The 25,004-nt window shown below is 40.1% G+C and overlaps 1 protein-coding gene across 7 annotated transcripts in view; it reads right to left on the minus strand.

The window, feature by feature from the left end:
* The window catches only part of Smyd3 (SET and MYND domain containing 3), a 715,019-nt gene that overhangs the window by 15,414 nt on the left and 674,601 nt on the right, over positions 1-25,004 (minus strand). For 6 of the 7 annotated variants that reach the window (XR_010043331.1, XM_063236765.1, XM_003474265.5 and 3 more), the window contains one exon: positions 13,032-13,336. The exons of the other annotated variant lie outside the window; for it this stretch is intronic. Coding sequence is in view for 5 of the 6 variants with exons in the window: in XM_063236765.1 (XP_063092835.1) it covers positions 13,235-13,336 (102 nt within the window). In the remaining variant the exon portion in view is untranslated. Of the gene's footprint in view, positions 1-13,031; positions 13,337-25,004 lie in introns of those variants that run through there. 7 annotated transcript variants of the gene reach the window in all.

Below are 25,004 nucleotides of genomic sequence, written 5' to 3' on the forward strand. Positions count from 1 at the left end.
GAATTCTATACACAACTACAAAAAAAAAGTCCTTTGATGGCTACTCTGGAGATTTCCTATTTCCTTGGATGAGTAGGCACAAGTTTATGCTGTATTTTGGGTCTTGAATCTTCCCCAAACATCCAGTGTTAAAGCCTTGGTCTGCAGCTTGGTGCTACCGGGAGGTGCCAGAACTATTGGGGGGGGGGGGCGGCTAGCGGGAGAGCTTTGGGAAGCACACCTCAAAGGCCATGTGGGACCCCAGTCTCCTCCTTCTCATTCATTATTCCATTACATCTGACTTAGCCTGATGCAAATGAAAATAACCTAAAAATCTAAATGGCATCTTTTTGAAGGTAATGTTTTTCCTCTGGTGGCCATTAACATTTTCTCTTTCCTGTTTTCTCTAAATTCAAAATGATATTTCTGCAATGGTTTTCTTTGTATTTATCACGTGTTGCGGGAGTGGGGCTGGACTTTTGAATCAGTAGATGAATGTTGGGAAATTTTCAACTATTATGTGCTGGAATGTGGTTTCTGTGTCTTCTCATTCTTTTCTTATGGTTCTTATATCAAATGTGCGGCAGACCTTATCACACATCTTCCCATCTCATCTACTGTATTTGCCATTCATTTCTCTCTCCGTGGACAAAGCCTTTTGAACTTCTGCCAGTCTACTCTTGTTTTTTCTGCTATAACCAATTTGCTGCCAAGCATTTCCACTGCCATTTTGATTTTAATTAATTGTATTTTTAATATATCTGTGTGCAATGAGGCTGTTCATTTGTTTCTACTAGGTACTTGGTAATGCTACTGATTCAGAACAGTTCATAGCTTGAGATTCTTTGCTCAACCCAGGTTTTGCCCGGGTGGATTGAAAATTTAGGTAAGGTCTGGCCTCTAGGTAGCAGTGGTACAGGATCTTCCTTACCTCCCCCTATCCTTTCATTTACTTTCATTCCATTTTTCAGTACCAGGACACCCCATTTTCCCTAATAATAAATCTTCAGGGCTGGGATACAGCTCAGCAGCACAACACCTGCTTGGCAAGTGCAAGATCATGAATTAAATTCCTGATAACAATAACAACAAAAAAGCTCTCCACACTTGCGGTCCCAGTTGGAGGTGGACAGGATCTCATGTAGCTCTTGTTAACCTAGAGAGCTCATGAACCTAAACTCTTGCCCATGCATAAGCTTTTGAAGTCCAAGTATGTGATGAAAAACAAATTGTACAGTGAGAAAAAAATTGAACCTTCTCACTGCTACAATTACTATGCTTAAGTGCTGCATTCATAAAATAAGAGCAGGATGCTATTTTAAAAGCATTGAAAGAAAAGTAAGAGCTTTTGAAAATTAAAAGTGATATTAGTGTAAGTGAAAAACCCCTACAAAAAGTTTGACAGGTAAAATAGGTGAAATTGTTCAAAAACTAAAGTAAGAATACGAAGAGACAGAAAATAAGAGAGATAAAACAGTAGGAAACTAAAATTATCTAGTGGCTTCCAGAGAAAACCATTTTTATTCTACATTTACTTTGCATATGCAAGGCTGGCATTTATCTTTAAAATTCTAGAACTGTAAATAGTTTTCTCTCACAATTTTAAAGGTTTTTCTCCTTTGTCTTCTAATTTTTTTTTTGAGCACTCTGATAGCATTCTCCTGGTTAACAAATTCTTTATTTCCTTCTGGAAACTTGTCAGTTCTTTCTGCTTATCATGTGTTGAAATTTCAGGATTATGCATCATGATGTGGATTTAGTATTACTAAATAAAGATAATGAAGTCTTGTAGTTTGAAAAATTGTGTCTTTTAGTTCTATGATTTTTTTCTGCAGTTATTACATTGCTAATTTCTCTATTCTCTTCATTTGAAACCATTATTATTCATAGGATAATGATAATAGTGGAATTATTTTTGTTTTTGTTTCCCCAAGAAGATGGTAAAGAAGCATGTTTATGTCCAGCAGTTTAAGTAGTGGGAAAAAAGTTTACATATTTACTGATTTTTAGTTTTTGCTTTTGAACTTATACTAGTGTGCCTCATAGGAATAATCAAGCCAAAAAAATTAATATACCTCTATCCTAGGTGACTGAAAAATAAAGACTGTATGATAGAAAGAAAATTAAAATCACTGGTAGTTTCTCAAGCCATGCTACATTTCGTGTACAGGTATGTAAAATTAAATGAAGATTAATTCATAAGCAAAATTACAAGGAAAAGATCAAAGCTATTCACTGAGGGAGAAAACATACACAATATGCAAGTAAACTGTAGCGCCCCCAAAATATTTTGCAGAAGGACAATAAAAAGAATTGAAATAAACATATTCTTATATCTATTTAGGGAAGAAATTATAGGACTTTATAAAAATCAATTAGAATGTTTAGAAACACAAATTATGGAGTAAAGACTCAGTGGATAACATGAAAGCAAATTCAACCTGGGAAAACCTCATAGCAAACAGGAGCATAGAGCCAAGGAAATTAACCAGAATGAAACAGAGGTAAAAGGCGAAAACATGAAAGAAACATGAAATGAAAATATATAAAATACAATTATAAATTCTAGGAAGAGAAAATTGAAAAAATAGAGATAATATGTGAAGAAATAATTTTTGAGAAATTTCCCAAATCATTAAAAGACATGAAGCTTCAGGTTCAAGAAGTAAAACAAATCTAGAGGGCTGAGGATGAGGCTCAGTGATAGAGCACCTGCCTAACATGCACAGAACCCTGGGTTCAGTTTCTATAAATATAACAAAACAAAACAAAGCAAAGCAGAGCAGAGCAGAGCAGAGCAGACCAGACCAGACCAGACTAGACCAGACCAGACCAGACCAGACCAGACTAAACCAAATACCAGAGGTGGTGGTAGGTCTAGCAACCCAGCCTTGGAGCAGGAACTAATTTCACAGCAGAATTGTAGCAACTGGCTCATCTGTGGAGATTCTGGGCCATTCTGGTGTCCTTTCACCCAAAAGCAGTTGACCTGATGGAATGATAGCATCTAGAGCTTATTGTGTCATTAGCTCAGAGACTGCTCCATGATAACATTTCTTAGCTATCCACTTCACTGGGAAATCCAATGTGCTTGCTGGACAGGATGAAGGGAACAGGGCTTGTTATACAATGTGTCTTGAGGGGGATTTGACAATACCTGATAACTTGCATATACATTTCCTCTGTGTCCAGCAACTCCAATTCTAAGAAATTATCCTGAAGATACATCCCCGGCAGTATAAAAACCCATATATCTAAACCTATGCATTACTGCATTGTTTATAATAGCAAAGCAAAACACAGCTGGGTGTGGGGTGCACACCTGTAATATTAGCACTCTGGGAGGCTAAGGCAGGAGAACTGCAAGATGAGGCCCAGCCTGGAGATCTCAGTGATTGTTATGGCTTATACTCAGATGTACCCCAAAAGCCTCATGCACTCATAGGCAGGGCTTTAGGGAGGTGTTAGATTATGGGTATGTGGTGCTGGGTGAGGGTGTGTGATAACTGGGTCAGTATACAAATCATATAAGCACAGTTCTGGGTGTAACTGGTGCCAGTAGGCTGGTAGCTTGCCTAGAACATCAAGGGAGGCTCACTGCTGCTGCTTTGCTGTCTTGTTTTCTGCCTTCCCTGCCGTGAGCTGCTTCTCCTCTGCCGTGGCCTGCTGCCTTACTGCCCTGTCTTGGAGTCAGCTGACTATGTACTGAAACCTCTACAAACCTTCAGCTGAGCATAAACCTTTCTTCCTTTTACTTATGGGCATTGAGTATTTTGTCAGCAATGAGAAATTATTTGAGGCAGTGACTTAGTGAAATCCTGTTTCCAAAAACAAACAAACAAACAAACAAACAAAGCTCAATGCGAAGGCCTGGATTCCCAGTACTAAAAAAAATAACAATGAACACAGAAAATTTCACATTTACTATATATTTATATTATATTGATAAGGTTTCTCTAGAGGAACAGAATCAATAGAAATATATATGTAAAATTATAAAAGGGGATTTATTAGGTAGTTTTTCAGGATCAAAGGCAGAAGTGTCTACAATGGCTATACATATGCTGGAAAGCTGGAGGGTCCAGTAGCTGCTCAGTTAAAGAAGCTGGAAACTACAGAACAAAAGGGGTCAAGAATACAGTGACATTAACTGGAGAGTTGCTGATACAAGTCTGCATTGGAAGGCTTAAGAAACTGGTGTCTGGTGTCCACAACAATGACATTAGCAAAAGATCCACCCACTGAGGCAGAATGGAGGTTTTCGGGATGAGGGTATAGCTCAGTGGCAGAACACTTGTGAAACCAGAACACATGGTTCTGGTTTCAGTCCCCAAAACCACCAAAAAAGGAAAAAAAAAAAAAAAAAAAAAAAAAAGGATAGAGGTTTTCAAATACAGACCACCTCCAGCCTTTTTCTTTCATTTAAACCAGGCTTTTCTTTCATTTAAACTAGTGTATCGGGTGTCGCCACTCAAACTCAGGATGGGTCTTCCCTCCTCAGTTTGCTGTTTATGTGTCCGTTTTCCCTGGAACTAACCTGCAGACACACCTAGGTGTATGCTTCTTAATCTAAGTACCTCCCAATCAAGTCAAGTGGACATATCAAATATGGTCACAGGTATTAATAGTTTTTACACCAGTATAAATTAATAATAATGGGGAAATCTAAAGCTAAATAAAAATAAAAACAAAAAGCTGGCGATCATATTGAACCTATACACAGAAAATTCAATTAACTGTAAACACAGTATTCTAACTATACAACTTTTTGTTTAGAGAAAAACAGTATTGGAAAGGAATCTTAAATTTTACTTTGTAAGTTTGCTATTGGCAGTACTGGTATAATATGATAATTTTGAAACTATTTTACAGATATGAAGATGTATACACATGAAAGAAAGAAGATCAAGCACAACTCCAGACATTTCATTTTAATTAATGGTATATCAGGGTCAACTCAAGATTTCAGAAAGGCCTAAAAAATAATGACAGCATGGTAGCAATACACAAATGCATATGGCCAGGTCAGGGTTTCCAAATATCATTTTTCACTAAAGAAAACCTATAGTTTTCTGGTGAAACAGCTGGCTATATGTTATGAAGATCCATCTTAATTATGTTTCATAGGCTGGAGAGATATCTAGGAGATTACTAATAAAGCACACCATGGGTGCTTCTAGGTGAGTCCTGGGGGCATGACCTTGGGCACTGCATCTGGTCCCCGGTCCCCTGCTCTTTGTTCCTTGGCTGCCATGGGGCCAGTTAAACATGGACGGAAACCTTTGAAACCATGAGCCAAAACCACCCTTTTCTTCTTTAACTTACATATGTCAGGTATTTCATCCTAGTAATGGAAAGGTGACTAATACCAAGAAGTAAGATTGTTCCTATGTCTATACTTATCTTTCAGAAGTCTTTGCAAACTAGTTTGTGGGAAGAATTATGGGAAGTTGGGAGATGCAGAATATAAACAACCTAGGACACTATAGTGGTACCTTGGTTCATGAACTTAATATGTTTTGCAATTTTGGGGAAGATGACCAAATTTCTGTTTGTATGGAGAAGACGGCAGCAGCTGTGTTTGTCATCATATGGCGAGTTTGTGAATGGAAGCCAAATTCTGGCAAACACTTTTGTTCGAGAGCTGAATTGTTTGGGAATAGAATTGTGCATGAACTGAGGTAGTACTGTATAAGCAGAGCTTGATAGGTGATTCTCACAAACATTCAAAGACCAGAATGCTGATAAGAATGTGGAGAATAAAGACTGTGTTTACAAGGTTTCAGGCGGTTGTAAGGACTCTACTGGGAATTGGACTGGCGCCTATGCATGCTATATTTTAACAAATAACTTATCCACATTTTATCTATGTTCTAAGACTTTGTGTGAGGCTGAATTTAAGGATAGCAGATTAATCTGACAAAGGAAATTTCAAGGAAGTGCAACTTTCAGGCTGTGGCATAGACACTGCTGGTTGTTTTTAGCTAGATCTGCAGTGAGAATAAGGAGACTAAAACAAAGTTGAAAGATTTCAAAACTTGTAGTTTGGCTAGAAAAGAAACATGTTTAAAGTTAGAGTCAAAGAAGGTGTGGTTGCTAAGAGATTGTGACATTAAAAAGAAGTTAAATACTTTGCCCTAAGGACAAAAGAAAGATGCTTTAAGGGCATCGCAGGAACTAGGCAAACCCAGCTATGGAAGGCTCAAGGATGTAAAAGTATAAGCAGACTTAGTTTTGAGAACACAGTCCAGGGGGCCTTGCCAATTAAGGATTGCCTAAGGTAGTACTTCCTTCAGTTCAACCATTCAGGTACTCATACTGCAGGTACTGCAATCATGGGCCAAGGGGGCCTGATTACTGTTTTAAATGGGGGCCTATTACTATTTAAAATGGTGGCAGACTTGGAATTATACATGTGATACTGGTTTAGCAGGCATGAATGCAGATTTGTTGAGTCACAGAGGCTTCCACCCAGATTTCAGAGTAAGTTCCTGGAGTCCAGACAGTATGTGACAGGGTCAGAATTCCTGCCAGGAGCCCTTGAGAGGAGGATGCATGGAGCTGCGAAAGTGAACCTGAGGCTGCAGGGGAGACACACAGAAACCTGGAAATACCAGGCACATGGAATATTGCTAAGAAAAGCAGCAGTGTGCAGAGCTAGTCTAGGAGAGAAGCCATGTGGGCTGCAACTGGCAAGGCAAAAGTCGTGGGACTGCTCAAACCTTTTGGAATCCATGTCTGTCCTCCATTTGTCCTGAATGTTTGGTCTGCTGGGTTTTGTTTTTGCTTTTGTCTGATTTCTGCTTATTACCTTATTTCTCCCTTTTGGAATAGATGCATTGACATTGTGTCATTGTATGTTTGAAATATTTATCTTTCTTTTTATTTTTACAGTATCTCACAACCAATGGTTTGCTTAATGCTTTTAGGAAGCAGTAAGTTTTTACCGTGGTACCTGTCTACAGGTGTTACTGCTGAGTATCAGAAAGGCAGTAACACCTTGAGTCTCAGAGAAGAGTTTGGACTCGAATTTTTGAGTAATGCTAGGATTATTGAGATTTGAGGGAAGATATTAGTGTATTTTCAATTGTACACAGGAGAGTTATGTCACAGGTGGAATTACCACCTTGCTATTAGCTCTAGCTGGAGTCAGGTGAAGTAGTTTAAGATATGTTTGGCTATCAACCTGACAAGGCATGGACTTGTGTTGGTTAATATGGTCAACTTCATTGGTCTGAGAGATGTGCAGGAGATTAGTAAAGCACATCTCTGGTGTGCCTGGATTGGTCATGATGGTGTGACCTAGAAGCGTATGTTGCTGGCCCCTTCCTTTGCTTTTTGCTGACATAAGATGAGCAGCTTTCTTTGCCATGCCCATCTGCTATGATATTTATGCCCTAAAGTCAGCTGACCATGTCTGGAACCTTTCAAACCACGAGCCAGAATGAACCCTTTCTCTTTAAATTGTCCTCAAGTATTTTGTCAAAGCAATGGGAAGGTGACTAATACACAGACATAGGGCAGGACAGTATGAAGTGGGCCAGGAATATCTTTCATTCCCAAAGTAAAAGCATTTCAAAAATCACACGAATATGTTAGAAAAAGGACCTGTGTTGATGTCTACAACAAATACACTGCCTTGGTGTTCATTTTGTGTCTTGTTATCTAGCTTTGGAAATTTCTCCTTGTAATTGCTTTCTGGCTGAGGCCAGATAGCTCTCATCCCAAACTCACATCATGGCCTTGCAGTCATCAAAGTTTTGAGATAATGCCTTCTTATAGGAAAGATTTTGCAAGTCTGTCTCAGATTTCATGCTTCTTTAAACTGTCCAGTCACTACCCTGCTACCCTATTGCTTATGTTCCGCATATTAGACCCTGATAAAAGCAAGTCCCCAGGACCCCCTCTTTCTTCATATACTCCCTGGTCTGTGTATGTGGGCTATAGACTTGCCATCCACCAACAGAACCTTTAAGCACTAAAATCTTTATGTACATTTTGTACTATTCTAATCACTGAAGGAACATTCTGTATCTTTAAAATCCTATGTTAGGGAACAAACTTGAAGATCCCAATGACCAAAGATGATATAATTTGAACACCAAAAATAATTATAGCTATAGATTACATGTGAATTACAAAAAGAAAAAGAAGTCTTGCACTAGAACTTTGAGAGTAGGTAAATAGGTAGGTTAAAAGGAAATGGAGCCAGTATGAACAAAACAAGGAACTGGCAGAGCAGGGGCATCGTCCAGAGGGTCTGGGCGAGGAGGCCACCCCTGCTAGTGTAGCAGATTTGGAGGGGGGTCAGCAAGGTTCAACATGAATCTGAAGATTGACTCTGGGTGCCATACTTAGTTTCTGAGAAACTTCAAGGGGAAACATTGAAGCAGGCATTTCCTGGAGGAGAAGGGAGGGATGACGCCCGTGAGGTCACCGAGGGGTCTCAGCAGCAGCTGAGGAACGAAACGTTAGGTGCTGGCAAAGGTGCTGAGAACAAATGAAAAATAAAAGTGTCCTGGATAAGAAAAGCATCAGAGGATGAATCAATTTATTTCCCTGATAAAGGGGAAGGGAGAATCAGTGACTGGTTTCCCTGCAAGGAGGCTGGGAGTGCTGAACTAAATATGGAAGGCAGAGAATTGTTTTTTCAGTATATTTTGGATTAGATCTGAGTATGTTGCTTGTGAGTTAATAGCATTTTGATGCTTAGGAAGCTCAAAAAGTTGGGGTGCTGCTGGCTCTTCCCATAAGCCAGCAGATCTCTTCTAGACCTCTGGGAAAAGGAGGGCTTCAGTGTCTTCTTGAAGCTCTCGCCAATGATGGCTTGTCATGAGGATTTTGTGGGGCTCCGTAGACAACATGCAGTCTTCCTGCAGAATCCCAGAGGGGCTACTTTGGGAGAGCAAAACATCTCCCTTTTGGACTAGGAAAGAATTGTCCAGACTGATTCAGGGCAGGTCTTGACAACTGGAATTGCTTTTTCATTCTCGCAGCAAGGCCTGACTGAGGGGCCTCAGTGACCTGTGGCTGTCAGGCTCCAGTGGGGTCTGCTGCCTGCCCCCCCTAGCTGGAGGGCCACGCCCTGAGCACCGTCGCCATCCTGAGCCGGCAGCCAGGCAGACTTCCTCCCTGCACTCTTGGCATCCATGTGGCATGGCTATAAATTATGCCCAGCGTGTTCATTTTCAGTTTAAATGTGTTCTCATCCCAGAGGAGCTACTAATGGCATCAAGTTACTGATGTGAAAAAAGCCTGCCGCTACAATGACTCTGGATTAATGAAGTAGCAGTTGTAGAGGCTGGGATGGCAATAAATTGTCAGCCACTGGTGACATGGATTTTAAATTACGTCCTCTGTCCCCTTTGCCCTTCTCCAAAATCACTTTGCTTTACTGTTGTTGGGTAAATGTTTACCTTTGCTTAAATGCTGGCTTTCTATTAAAAGTTGGGGCAAGCAAGGCCCTTCCGCTCAGAAAACCGCAAGCCGGCTCAAGGGATTTAAAAGCCTGTCATACTTTCCTAGGAGGCATCAAGTGAATCTCTTAACCCAGGATCATCAGTGACTGATAAATTTCATTCAGAAAATGGGCAAACACAGCATTTTATCAGTAAACTCTCCCCGGCTTTCCTTATGGCCTTTTATTTCCTTGATGAATTTTAAATGAGGAACTGATACAATTCCCACAGTGTCTTTGAAACATAGCAAGCCTGTTTTTCATTTGATGAAGGACCCCCAAGAAGTTCACTGATAGGCCATAGATAGAGCATCCCTGACCCTAAAAGCAAATGGTTCATCTGGTTTTCTAGAAAGATTGTCTATAGGTTTCATCAAATTCACTAAATATTCTGTAATAGGAAAAAAAAAATTCAGGGTTACTATGGTGAAACTGCATAGACGGCTATTTCTTCCTCTTCATAAATCCAAGGCCTTGCAATGGGATTTTATAGCTCTTTATATTGAGAGGAAGAGTATTTATCCATCCCTTGACTTCTGGGTTGGACTTGAGACCAGCTTTGCCCCAAAGGATTTGAGCAAATGTAATGGAAGAAAACTTGAAAAGAGCATGGACGTCTGGGTCGGCCTCCTTACCATTCCTGGACTTCTACTGCTGTGTGACCAGAGCTAGGTAACCCCATGAGCTAGACCACCCAGTCATCCCCAATTTTCCAGCAACTGCAGACAGTGAGCACAACTATGAATAATCACACTGAGCCAAACCAGAACAGTCCAGCTCACAGTGCTGCTTACGTAAGTCTGAGCTAAAGAAACACGAACGATTTTGAGAAACTACATTTTGGGGTAGCTCATTGTATAGTGAACACTAACTGATACATGAACTGTACCAGACAGTACACATTTGGAGGATGGGAGCAAGTCTTATTTGATTTTTTTGTATTCTGTTTCCCTTAATACAAAGGAATGATTCAATATGTTCAAATGGGTAGAACTGGCCTCCCCAAGACTTGCAATTGCATCCTCTTCTCAAGATCATTTAGTGAATCGAGGGATTCCCGAGTACCTGACACCAGGTCTCAGTTTCCTCACACATAAAAATACCTACCTTTGGTGCTACTGAAGTTTGGAGATACCGTGTGCTTCAGAGGTGTGGCTGATATGTGACAAGTGGTAGTTTGAGCAGAACCGAGCTTATGAAGAGGCCTTGGAACACCCTGGCACGTAGGACACCCTGCATGTTTGGGGATCACCTGTGTTCAGCAGTCTGTCCTTTCCAGTTGTCAGCGTTCTCTGTTACAAAGTAAGACTGGCTCCTTCAGAGATCCACATGGCATCCTGATGTCACAGGACTGCCACTGGCTGGAGGACTTGCTGTCCCCTACGTGAGGGCTGAGGAGCATGAGCTGCCCTTCCGGATTCGGCCATCACTCAGCATCGCGTCACCTTGCTTGTAAAATATGGCGTGGAGAGCGGCACATTCTTTAAGATGTCTTTGCGCTGCGGGGACCCCAGGGCTGAGTCACTACCTGAGTCTCATCCAAGCATGAAGGACTACACTGCTCCCAGGATCAGTGAGTCACGAAAGACTTTTAAGTTTTTTAAAAATTAGTCTAAAGTAGAAAAGTAGAAAAGAAGTTTAAAGATGGAGAAACAGCAAAGTGGCAAAGAGAAAAAAGAAAAGAGAGTAAGTTGATTTGAGTGGATGCTAGAATCCTGCTCACTGAAAGATAAAGGCGCTTTATACTGGGCCCATCACACACTGAACCAAAGATTTGGGGAATGACAGAAAAAAATGTCATGGAGCGCGAGGTCAGCACCTGGAGTTCATGAGGAAGATTTACCAAAGAGTCATGAGAGATTGGCTGGAATTTTTAAAAAATTAAGGCTTCCTATTTTTTTAACACTTAAAATTATTTCTTTCTAGAATTTAGGATAAAAATATTTTGTGTTGGATATGTATTTAGAAACAAGTAATGTATACACTCATTATTTATCACAAAGAATAAAAATGTCTCAAAATCTTGCACAGAATTTCCCAAATTCTGTGAAATTCTTCACAAAAGATCCTAGAGAGTAAAAACCATCTTGAAATGAATAAAGCTGGAGACATCATAATACCTGATTTCAAGACCTTTACAGGGTCTCAGAGTAACCAGGATGACATGGCGTGGCCTCTACACAGATGCACAGATCGATGGAGCAGAACAGAGACCCCCGAAACTACACCACATATCTACAGACAGTTAATTCTTGAAAAAGGCACCAAAAACATGCAGCCTACTCAATAGATGGTGCTGGAAAAACTGGATACACTCATGCAAAAGAACGAAACTAGAGTCCTCTGTGTCATGCTGTGCACGTATGAACTTAAAATGGATCAAAGACCACCTGAAACTGAAATGACTGCCAAAAACATAGGGAAAACCCACTGACAAGGCAATGGTGTTTTGAGTTTGACCCCTAAAGCAAGGAGAGAACAGAAAAACAACTGGGGCTGTAGCAAACTAAAAGTCTTCTGAATGACAGAGGAGATAATAGAGTGAAAAGACAACCTACTCACTGGGAGGAGGTATTTGTTAACTATCCAAAATATATAAAGAATTTTTAAAAACAAACTCCAAATAATCCCATTACAAGATGGGCAAATTATCTGAATAGGCACGTCTCAAAAGAAATATATATGGTCAGTAAATATATTTTAAAAGACTCAATATCATTAGTCATCAGGGAAATGCAAAAAAAAAAAAAAAAAAAACTATGAGATTCCACTTCACTCAAAATAAATAGGTATTATTTTTTTTAAAACCCAAAACAAAAATGCTGGTAAGGGTGTGCAGCAAAATTCCTACCACACTCTGTTGGCAGGAATGTAAATTACCATGACCATTATGGAAAGCAGTAAGAGGGTTCCTCAAAAAACTACATAGATCTACCTATTCCCTGGGTATACAGCCAAAGGAAATCAACAAACCAACATATTTATTGTGGCACTATTCACAATAGCCATGATATGAAATCAACCTAGGTGCCCACCAAGCAATGGATAAAGAAAATGTTGTCTATACACGCATTATTCTACCAAAAAGAAGAATGAAATGCTATTATACACAGCAAAATGAATGCTGGACATTACTATATTAATTGGAACAAACCAGACACAGAAAGACAAGCACCACATGGCTTCTCTCATATGTGGAAGTCAAAGGAAAAAAAAACTTGACTTCACTGTAGAACACGGATCACGAGAAGCTAGGAACTGGGGGAGAGTGGAAGGGGGCTAAAGGAGGCTGGATATGAACAATGCACATTGTATACATGCATCAAAATATTGCACTGAATCCCATTAATAAGTGCAATTAATATGTTAATCAAAAATAAATAATAAAAAGTTCTACTTTTGCCAAAGTGGACATGAAGTTTATGCTTGGAAGCAAATATGAATATAGTGATTTTTATCCAACTATCTCTACATATATTCAAAGAGAAAACTGTAACTCATTCTGTCATGCTTTTAATAGGATTTTTAAAAATCTGGAATGGTGTGATCTTAAACATTAAAATCGGCACTAAGTAAACAAACAAAACATGGCATCTTCAACTTTTTCCATATTTATTATAATTGTGCTTCACTATGACAAATGATGCTTAGAGTTGGCAAACTATGCCTGCCTTTATTTACCTAGTCAAACACAGAACAGCGCTTTCAATAGGGACGATTCACACAGCGAGCTGCAGACTGTGACCCTGGTGAGGTGTTCAGTAAAGGTGTGGGCCAGCTCTCTCTCCACCTGCTTTCTCAGGATGCCCTTATGTTGGCGTCGCAATCTTCTAGGAGTAGAATTAAATCTTCAATCAGGCTGTGTTCCCTGCCATGTGTCACTCGCATAATATCAAAAGCCTAAAGGGAAAGGAGAGCAGACAAATTAGACCCCAACACGGACAGGTGAGTCTCCGTCTGTTTCCTGTTTTCTCCATGATGCTGGGGTCTGGTGACCCGCAGGTCCACAGGGGGAGCAGTGTCTGACAGGCTCGCTCCTCCGTGGTTAACTGAGCCCCCGTGTGACAGGTGATACTCGGAAAGCAGACGGGGACTCAGTCCGTCCAGTGATCACAGTGACCTTTAGGGGCTGTTTCAGCACATGGGTTTTGGTGGGTGGTTACAGGTGCTTAAGAATTACTTCTGAGATGATTAACTCACAGGAAAGGAAAAAGTACAATGTTTCTACCTCCTTGTGATAATTTCTTCTGTTCTGCCTGCTGTCTTCGGGTCTCCCAGATGGACACTGTTCTTGTTATACACACACAGTGCTGCGTCCTTTATAACACTTGAGGTCAATAGCACGGCTCCCCCTCCTTCACTTCCCACTTTCAGCCTGTCACTAAATCTTCCCAATTCTCCCTCTAAAATATTTCTGAAGTTAGGGTGGGCTTGTGACAACAGGAGAGCAGAGTGGGAGTAGAGCGAGCCGCAGGAGGCCATGGCTTATGGAGCCTCTACCTCGTTCAGCTGTCTTTGCTCCTGGAACTCGAGCTTCTGTGCTGGGAGTGATGCGTGGGCTGAGAGTCCTGTCCTGAAGCACTCTGGCCAGTACATCCGGGAGCACACAGAACAAGCAGCCTCCAGGAGTCCCAGGGCCTAGCGAGAAGTCAGCCCAGAGAAACTCCGGACAATGTCTCTCCAGACAAACAGGAGATATCATAGAAAGGTGGAAAGTGGTTCCTGTTGTGCTTTATCCCCGTTTCTGACCCACACACTTTGTGAGCATAATTTTGTTGTCATTTTACTCTATAGAGTTTTCGGATGGCTAGGGAGCACTAAATAACCAGAATACCTTGTCTTGGCGATAAATTAGAGACATATAGCACCATTTTGCATTGCCCAAATGGGGCCTGCATGGGCAAGGGAAGAACGTGACTCTGCTAGCACCCAGCAAAGCACCTGCACACAGCATTGAGGCTCAGTTGTGGCTGTGACCTAGTATCCCTTTGGCGGTGCCAAGAGTCACCCAGAGCCCAAACGTGATCCACTGAACCGTGCTCTCTGGGAGCCAGGCTGGTTCTCTAGGAGAGTCTCAGATGCCCTGAGCTGTGAACAATCAATACAGTAACTCAGAGAATAACAGCAACTATTCATTACTCACTGTTAATTTATAGGCAGAACAATCACCATTTTAATGGCTCTACACAATTAATGTCATTATGTTTATAGACCATTTTTAATAAAGTACTCTTAAAAATTTAAATCTTCTCATTTTTTATTATGCCATGATACAGATCTTCTGGCCTACAACATTTTTTTTGCCTTTGTTAAATATTTACTTGCGGTAAATTCTTGGGGGTGGAATAGAGTATGGACATCTAAAGAGGCACAGGGTTCTGGAGGGAGGGAGCACCTCGTCGGTCGTGGTGTGAGGCCCATTTGTTCTCATTTCTTTCCCACAGTGAGCGCCCTTCCTGTCAACAAAGAGACTGAAGCCAGAGAAGCAATGCAGTTGGGTGGGTGGGTGGGGGGCTCTCAGCCTGTGCTCCTGGCTTCTTTAAAAAGTTCCCTATATGGGAGAAAAAAACGAAACAAACAAACAAACAAAAAAAGCAGGCAGAGGTGGTCTGTAGTTAGCTGCCCGGCAGGGGAGAAGAGCAGGAAACTCTCAGCTGGAAGAGAGCTCCCCTCATGGAGCCAGGGCAACGAGTGCCACCTGCAGCAGCAGTCAAGGTCCCAGGAGGAGGCTGGGGCTGAGATGCATGTTGATTCACTACCTCCAGGTGTCTGCGCTGTGGGTGCACAGTGAATGCCAAGAGATCCTGAGGCAGCATGGAGGACAGGGGAGGCACTGGGAGCTGCCCATTTCATGGGCAGCCAAGCGCTGTGAGCTCCTCCAGGTGGCAGCTTAGGAACAGACCTCTGGGCCAGGCCTGAAATCCCAGCACTCTCTGCCTGGGAAATCCTCACACTTCAGAGCTGTGTTAGATGTACTCTTCCTTTTCATGCAGCAGAGGCCGGCTGTGCTGTGACACGACAGAGGACAAATGGAGAGGAAGTTGGGCCTGAAACACTTTTCGCAGAAGGGCCCCTTGCCCTCCACCTTGAAAGGGGCCTGGGTTCGCCTCCCTCCTGCCTGCACAGCGCCCTCTGCCGACCAGGGCTTGTCCAGGGCTGGGCCTGCTTTCAGAAGGCAGATAGCAGCTGCTTTGCCTCCTGGTTCTGGTTCTCCACGCACAGGTCTATGCGTCTGTGTGATTTGCCTCAGACTAAATGACAAAACCGTCTTATTGCTGGCATGACAGTCTGCGGACGACCCGCCTGTTTTCAAATGTCCTGGCTCAACTCTTTCTTCTTCACTCTCTTTCTACTGGTTCTGGTCACAAGTTTCACCTTGTCCAGCTATAAGAATAAGATCTCTCAAAGGTCACAGTTCACTGCCACTGATCTGGAGTCCTCTTGTTCACTGCAGGATAGACCTGCCCTCTGACAGGAGGACAAGCATCCACAGGGGGCCTGAGCCCAGCATTCTGGAGTCACAGAGCCCCAGCTGGGACTACCCTGGTCTGTTGGCCCACTGGAGGGCCTGGAGACCAGCCAGTCTGACATATTTTTGTTAGGGAAGGACTGTTCTCAGGATGGTGTGGTCTGAGAAGGGGACCGAAGGGCACCACATAGCTGTCATCCTGTCTATCCCATTATCCATGGTATCCTCCACCAAAAAGCAGCCCACAATGACAAAGAAGGATCAGGGGCTGCTGGATGTGGCTTCTGAGACTCTCTGGGGACCACTGAGGTCTTCTGATGAAGATGCTGCTGGTTGTGTTTCGCACTGTATTGCTTGGTGGCAACTGTGACCCTGGGCAGTGGCAGTGGCGGGTGCCTTGGTGCAGTGTGAGAGTCTGAGTTCCTCGGATCTCCTCCCCAGGAAGGCAGGAAGCAGTGAGGTAACGGGTGTTGGCGGGGACAGAGGACTAATCTGGAGATACTGAAAAAACCTACATCATTTGTCTAAAATACAAAATTAAATATAGATGATTAATAAATATTATATTCTTCTGAGTGACAGGCAGACATAGAACAGGAAAGAAAGAAGAAACTCAGTTATATGCAGAGTATGTCTGAGACTGTCATGTTGTGGGCGTGCACGTATGCATGAGGGGATACGCTGGGTGGACAGGAAGCTACAGCCAGGCCTGATGGAGAAGGTGCACACCTGATCCTTGTCCAGGATATCACCTGGAGCTGCTCGCTGTGATGTGGCCCCAGGCACAGCTCTTCAGTCCAGTGGGAAGATGAAAAAAAGTTAACACTAAATCTCTGACACACCGGAGCAACTGTTTCCAGCAGCTGTATCTCCCTTGACTCAGCACCTCCCCAATGCCATACGCACCATGTCAGAGAAGACAATTTCAGTTTAATTTCCTGCAGCAGCATACAAAACAGATTAAGGAAATATAAAATTGGAGCCAGCTTGTGTTGGGAAAAGCTTATCTCTTTCCATTAAATTTTATTTTTTGAACGGTAGCATTTAAAAAGAGCCTGCACATAATCTTTCACAGAAGGCTCATTTGAAAGCTCCCAGGAGGAGGAGGTGCTGCACCCATGTATATATTCTAAATGTCACAGAAGAAATGGCAGCATAGATTGCCTGCCACCAGACAGGCACATGATTCACTGAGGAATAAAGAAAGGGTCCCCAGAACTGATTTCAATCTCATCACATTTTTTTAAAAGTAATTTTAGAATGGTTGCCATATATTAAATAAAATGAATCAAATCAAATTGTGATTCAAAGTTGGGAGACAATATGGCTTTCATATTAATTTTTAATACAAATATATTAAGCTTATCAAAGATCTCATATACTTTCTATAGTGAGCCTGAGGAATTCAATAAATGACTTCCTCAAGCATGATTTAAATATGGATATAAAATCAGGAAAAAGAAATGTATGCATAATAAGCACGGTTGGAGTCACACCACAACAGGAAGCTTCAAATACAGAAGCAAGCGTTCGTGCTCCACCCATCTCAGGAGCACAGGGTGGGCAGTAGTCTGGGGTGTTAGAGAGGAAAAATAGGCAAGAGACAGAGACACACACATCAAGCAGCTCCACTGGCTCAAGACCTCCTTACAAAGGGCAGAAAATTCCAAAGCCTTGGATTACCCATCTGAGCTCAGCAGTGCCCCTGCTAATTCCAGGTGCAATGTCCTAGTAAAAAACATCTGCTCCTTTATTCATTCAGTACTACCCAAGTAACTGTCAGGGATAAGATCTGGCCTTTGCCCTGGGAGGAGCTCCGGCACAATTAGGAAGCAGAATGTAACTACTAGATCTTTGCAAGATGTACAAAATGCAAGGTGCTGGGAAGCAAAGGAGGGGGGACTAGAGAGACACCTAGGTAACCTCAGGAGGGGCTCACAGATGTTGGGTACTCAGTAGGTAGTAACTTCCAGTGTGAGGAACTATTCCAGAAAAAGTTGTTATGTGTCATTACATTTAACCAATCAAATGAGTATTTATGAAGTACCTGAGCGATCTTGAAGTCACTTCTTCCCTGAACCTAAGTTTCCTCAACTAAATGAAGGTAAGAGAAATTCTAGGGGCAATGGAGTCCCAATGAGGTTTACAATGTACAACACTAGATACAGAGCTAGCGGGTGTGGTTTGGTGATGGATGTCATTATTAGAATAATAAAATAATTCAATTCTATTGCAGTCAGAAAATTTACTTTGTATGACTTGAATCCTTTTACATTTATTGAGATTGTTTTATTGCCCACAATATGGTCTGTGTTCTGTAGATACCTAAAATGAACATATATTCTGTTATCAGTGGACAATGTTTTATAAATGTCAATTAGATCCTATTGGTTGATGAATGGCTGAAATTTTCTACATCCGTCATGATTTTTCTAGTTCTTCTGTCAACTGTAAGCGGGGGGGTCTGATGTTCTAACTGTATAAAAATGACGTATCTTTGTTTTCAATCTTTTAGAACAGTGTGGTTTGCTGCACACATATTTAATATATCTATGTTTTCTTGGCAGGTTTGATTTTTTCATTATATAATGCCCTTTGTCTCTAGTAAAATTTTATTGGTCCTACTTTGATTATTAATATTGTCATTTGGCTTTTGATTAGTTGTATTTTAATGATATACTTTTTTCCATCCATGTACTTTCAACCTGTCACTATCATTATGTTTAAGAGAATTTTGTATAAACAACATATACTTTGGTCACTTTAAAATCCATCTGTTAGGGGGCTGGGGACTCAGCTCAGTGGCACAAGTGCCTGCCTGGCAAGTGTGAGGCCGTGAGTTTGATCCTCGGTACAAAAAAAAAAAAAAAAAAAAAAAAAAAATCATCTGTTCTACTAATCTCTGCCTTTTAATCAATGTATTTAGACAATTTTCTTTTTTTACATGGACTACCCATATAATTTATGATGTAATTATTAATATGTTAGGTTTTAAATCAACCATTTTTGCTTTGCTTACTCTCTCTGCTTTTTTCCTATTTTCTTTCTTCTTGTATTCCTATGGGTTACTGGCACATTTTTTAAGAATTTCATTCATGTATGTATGTGTTTGGTACTCAAGATTGACGTTAGAGACCTCATAGTGAGTTACAACCCCAATCCCCTCTTTTAAAATTTTGAGACAGGATCTTACTAAGTTACTAAGCTGTCCAAGTTGGGCTCAAGCATAAAGGTTTCTATAGTGTTTTTGAGCATACCTTTTATATAGCTTTAAAAAAGTAATTATCATAGGTTTTACATTTCTCCCACCTTTTTTCTTCTCTCTTGTACTACTTTCTACTGGTGTCACCATTTCACCAGTTTAAGTCAGATATAGAAAACTTAACTCCTCATATGTCTTTTACCATTCCTATTTGGAATGTAATTGTCCTATATATTTCTACTACATACAGTTGCAACCACATTAGACAGCATCAGAATTTTTGTTTTGGCTGTCAATCTAGAAAATTCAGAGGAGAAAGTCTACTTTTTTCTTAAAAAGACCAAACAAAATAAAACAGAATAAAGCCAATCAAAACAAAACAGTGGAAGTGATACAAGACTTCAAAACAAGATAATAGGAAATCAACAATGGCTACCACAATATGTCTTATTATTTTTGAAATAGCTGCCCATGCCATCAGACACAATAAAATAAAACCAAACCAAACAAAACAATGAAAACAATACAGGACTTTAAAACAAGTTAATAGGAAATTAACAATGGTTACCACCCTCCCTTTTTAGACATCTCCTCCCCTTTCACTTTCACATTATCTGTTGTACATTTTGGATCCCACTAATTCTTTCAGTTTTTTTTACTAGGGAGACAACATGATGTTCACCGATGTGCTTCTGAACCATTTCACCCAAGAGCATGATCAAAAGTTGTATCCATTTACCTACAAGAGCATCAAGAAAACTCTTCTTTATAGCTGAGTGGCTTCCCATTGTATAAAAATGCTGTATTTTTCTTATCCATTCTGTTGATGAGCAAGTTACTCCTGCTTTTTTCTCATTCCCTGTCACATGGAGCATTGTTTTCTCTCTTTTGCCTTTCAGCCTATGCATTTCCTTTCAAGTTAAGGTGTTTTTTGTATAATGCATAGTGATGGATCTTGTTTCTTGATCCACTCTGCCTATGATTCTTTTTGTCAGTGAATTGAGGCCATCTACATTAATGGTTATGACCAACATGCACTGGCTCATCTCTACCAGGCTTTTTTTACTGCCATCGACTCCCTACTTTTCTCCTCCATTCAACTATTTGCCCTGCTTAGTAATCCCACTCTGCTGTTGTTCCTGGTATCACGGTCATTTTTGTCTTTTTCTATAATATGCTTCAGCAGTCTCTGTAGGGTTGGTTTGGTGGTCATGAATTCCTTCCGTTTTCTTTGCCATGGAAGTATTTTATTTCTCCATTAATTTGGAAAGATAGTTTTTCAGGGTACATCATTCTGGGTTCTTCACTCCAACCTCTTCTTGACATGATGGTTTCTGTTGAGAAGTCTATCATGATTCTGACAGGTTTTCCTTTACAGGTTATCTGTTTCTTTTCTCTAACAGATTTTCATATTCTGTTCCTGTGCTGAATGTCTGGGATCTTGATTATTATATGTCTGGGTATATTTTAGTTGTTTTGGTTACTGATAGTTGGGGTTCTATATGCCTTGCTTACATGTATGTCAGGTCTTTTTCCCTGTGCGTGGAAAGTTTTCTGTTATTACTTCTGTAAACAATCTTTTTATGTCATCTGTGCTGACTGCTGCTTTTTCACTGACACCTATCACTGTTGAATTATTTTTCTTTGTGTCGTCTTGCAGCCATTGATTTGTTATTTCCTGGTTCCTTGTTATTTTTAAGAGATCTTTCCTTTTGCGATTGCTAGCTCCATCCTGTCTTCAAGGTCTGAAAATCTATCTTCAGTTTCTTTCAAAAAGTTTTTTCAGGGTTGGGTTTTAGCTCAGGTGCACAAATGCCTGCCTGGTAAGTGTCAGGTCCTGAGTTTGATCGCTGGTACCATAAAAAAAAAAAAAAAAAAGTTTTTTCCAGCTTTCGATGGGATTTTTAATTTCTTAGAGTCTGTTTCATGCATTCCAATTCTTCTCTATATTGTTCCCTCATTCTCCTATGGTCCTCTTTTATTTTAATCCATATTAAAACATAGATTTAATCTATGTTAAAACATAAAGACATGCTCAGGAACACTTTTATTATGTTTGTGATTTCTTCTTTTACCTGATATATTCTTTCTTTCTTCTTCTTCTTTTTTTTTTTTTTTTTTTGGTACTGGGGATCGAACTCATGACTATATGCTTGCAAGGCAGGCACTTATGTCACTGAGCTAAATCCCCAGGCCCTGATATACTATTTCTGATCTGATTTCTTTTACAGCTTCATGAAGTAGTTTCTTTACTTCATCATTCCAGAAATTTCAGGTGTGCAACTTACACTTTTTTCCATGTCTATTGTCTCCTGGACTTGTTTTGGGCTGGATGTCAGAGCTGCCTTTTGCTCCTTCATCTTGACATCTTCCTGGGTTCTGAACAAGCTGGTTGTAGGGTCGAGGTACTTCCCACATTGGCCACCTGTCCACGGTGTGAGGCGATGGGTCAGGCACCTGCATTTCTCCAAACCCAGGTTCCCTGTAGAGGCAGTAGGGTGTGGGGTGGGCTTCTCCAGATACTCACAGCTTCTGCAAGGCATAGTTGGCTGGTTCTCCTGGCCTGCACTGGCCACTCATTGGGAGAGTTCCAGTGGCAGCCAGTGTGCACATGATGGCTGGGCTGGCTGCTTCTCCCAGCCCATGCTGGTTCTCCATGGGACAATTCCAACAGCAGCCTGTGTGTGTGATGGAAGTCTATTTTTCTTATTTGTTGTATTACTCCTGATGCTCCAAAATTCCTTCTTTTATCATTTTATTTTTATTTAGAGAATTTGCTATCACAGCTTTTTCAGGGTGGTTCTTCTGGTGACAAGTTCTTTTAGTTTTCCTTTATGTGTGAATGTCTTAATTTCCTCATCATTCCTGATGGATACTTTTGCTGAATATAGGATTTTGAGTTGACAGTTCTTTTTTTCACTACTTGAGAAAATGTGCTACTTTCTCCTGACTTCCATCGTTTCTGATGAGAAAATCACTGTCGTTCAAACTGTTTTTCCCCCTGTAGGAAAGAAGTTATTTTTCTATTGCTGCTTTGAGGAGTTGTTTTGGTTTTTCATTTTGCTTGTGGGAATAGCATATAGATAGATAGATACATAAGCCAATAGAACACAAGAATGAGCCCAGAAATATATCATATCATATGATATGTTATTATACTATATTATATTGAATGATCTTAACAAGGGTGACACATGACTACTCAATAGAGAAAGGTCAGTTTCTTCAACAAATGGCTTGAAAAAACTGAATATCCACAAAAGAATAGAGTTGGGTCCTTACCTAACTCATATGCAGAAAGTAACACAAAATGAATCCACCTATATGAGGTACATCAGATATGCAAATACATAGAGACACTAAGAACAGTGGGTACTTGAAGTTTAAGAGATGGGAAGTTATTATTTAATGGGCACACAAGTTCAGTCTGGCATAATGTACAAGTTCTAGTTTTCGAAAACAGTAATACTTTGAAAGCTATGGCTTTATAGTAAATTTTAAAATCAAGAATCATGAGTCTTCTAATTTTTTCATTATTCAAGATTGGTGTTTGGTGATTTAGGGCAGCTTGTGATTTTTTTGTCTATTTAAAATAAAACAAAACAAAAATAATGGCACAGAGTTTTGTTGGATCATTGAACAAAACTGTTTGCAGTCTCACTGTTTGAAAGTCCACTTTATATGCTTTAATTTTGTAACTTGAACAACTATTTCTAAGATAATAATATGTAATCTATTAACTAGTGATTTCCTACTGTTTATTTTTTCTGAAATTCTGTATAACTTGTACCCTTTTTCTGTTTTTTATTCTTTTTCTCCTTAAATAAAAAAAAAGAAAAAAATAATGGCACAGGATAGAGTGAATTTATAGACAACTTTGTATAATTTTGCTATCTTAATAGTAATTCTTCTAATCTATGAATATGGAATGCCATTCTTTTACATTTTATTTTATTTATTTAATTTGGGTTTTTTTCCCCCTAAGATAGAGTTTCACTATGCAGTTTAGGCTGGCTTTGAACTCACAGTGATCCTCTTGCCTCAGCCTCCTGAGTACTGGGAACACAGGGGTGTGCCACCAGGCCTGGCTTTGGTATGTCATTTTGTTTACTTATACTTTAATTTCTTCCAGCAATGCTGTATACATTTTAATTTATAAATCATTTATCTTTTGGTTAAGTTAATTTCTAAGTATTTTATTCTATTTCATGTTGTTATAAATGGAACCATTTTCTTAGTTTTGGAAGGGTTGTTCTTTATTAGTTGTTAGATACACAACTGATCTATGCATATTGATTTTGTATCCTGCAACTTTGGTAATTGTGCATATGATTCCTAGATACAAATCATGCTATTTATGAACAGAGATAATTCCTTTTCAATTTGGATGCATGTCTCCATCATTATTTTAAAACTTTATTAGTACATGTGTATATTACATAATGTTTACATTCTTGTAGGAAGATGGCACCTGTACCTAATGTATCTTAATTCCTTTTTCATCCTCTTTTCTTTTTCCCTCTCTTCCCATCTACCCACCTCTTGATCCTCTTGCTTTTATTCCGTTTGTAATTTTGTAAAGTATTTTTTTCACCCCATTTTTTTTCTCTTCTCCTTCTGGCTCTCTAATGTTAGATCTTTTCTAAATTCTTCTGGTTCCTTAATGACATTTTATATTTTTTTCATTTGTTTTGAGGATGTCTGTAATTGTTCTTTAAGTGTTTTATGATGGCTGCTTTACAATTTTTGCCAAATAATTCTAACATCTTTGTTATCTTGAAATTGCCCTCTATTCATTACATTTTTCCTATTAAGATTGAAATATTCCTGGTTGTTATGGCTTGAATCTAGATGTGCCCATAAGACTCATAAGCCCACAGGTGGGGCTTTTGGGAGGTAGGTATATCACGTGATATGATACTGGTGTGTGATACTGAGATTAAACGTGTGGTACAGGATTATTCCACTAGTTGGTTATCAAAGTCCTGGTTGTGGATAAATGGGAAGCCCCATCCTGGGTGTGGGTGACACCACTCAAAAGGCTCAGAACCTGGATAGGATTAAAGGGAAAGGGCTGCTTTCTGTTCACTGCTTCTTGCCTACTACTCCACGGACTGTTTCTCCCCTGCCACGCCCCTTTGCCATGCTTCCCTGCCTTGGAGCCAGATAACTGTGGGCTGAAACCTCTACAAACTGTGAGCTGAAACAAACCTTTCCTTCTCTACGAAAAAAGCTAATGAGCAATGAGAGATGGAAACTCAATGGGAAAAGTTGCTAAGATAATAGTTCTTTGTATGATGAGTGATTTTCAACTGAAACATGGACATTTTTAGCATTCTGTTATAAAATTCTGCATTTCATCTAAACTTTCATTTTAGCTTGCTTTCTCTGACATCACATCAGTAGGAAAATGGGATTATAACACATTATTAGTGTCACTTGAAAGTATGAGCCCAGGATATTCACTTGGTTCCTGGGCTTATATGTTCCAATAGGGAAATTTCTGCTTACTTCCCATCACCATTCTTCAATTTTACCTATAATTTATTCCTATGACTCTTCTTTTTCTCTTTCTCCTCCTCCTCTTTGATTTTCTCTTCTTCTCTTCCTCTTTTTATTTAAAAAATAGTCCTAAAACTAAATTTTATATTTGACAGTCAGTAGCCATTCACAAATATCACAGCCAGAAATTTCTAAATTACTCTTTGAAGTTATTAGTAACTATTCAGAATATCATCTATCCATGCCCTCCTACTCTCCCTCTTTCTTCTACCCAGCATCCCATTAAAGTGTGGTATTACATATTGAGAGGAGGGAGGTCCTTTTCTCTACCAAGATGCAAAATATTTTGAATGTGAACACTTTTTTCTGGTAACTCAGGAGTTCTTTCTCATAAT

This window comes from Cavia porcellus, unplaced genomic scaffold, assembly GCF_034190915.1.
Source record: "Cavia porcellus strain 051 isolate PalLab524CR breed Dunkin Hartley unplaced genomic scaffold, mCavPor4.1 scaffold_26, whole genome shotgun sequence".
Lineage (NCBI taxonomy): Eukaryota > Metazoa > Chordata > Mammalia > Rodentia > Caviidae > Cavia > Cavia porcellus.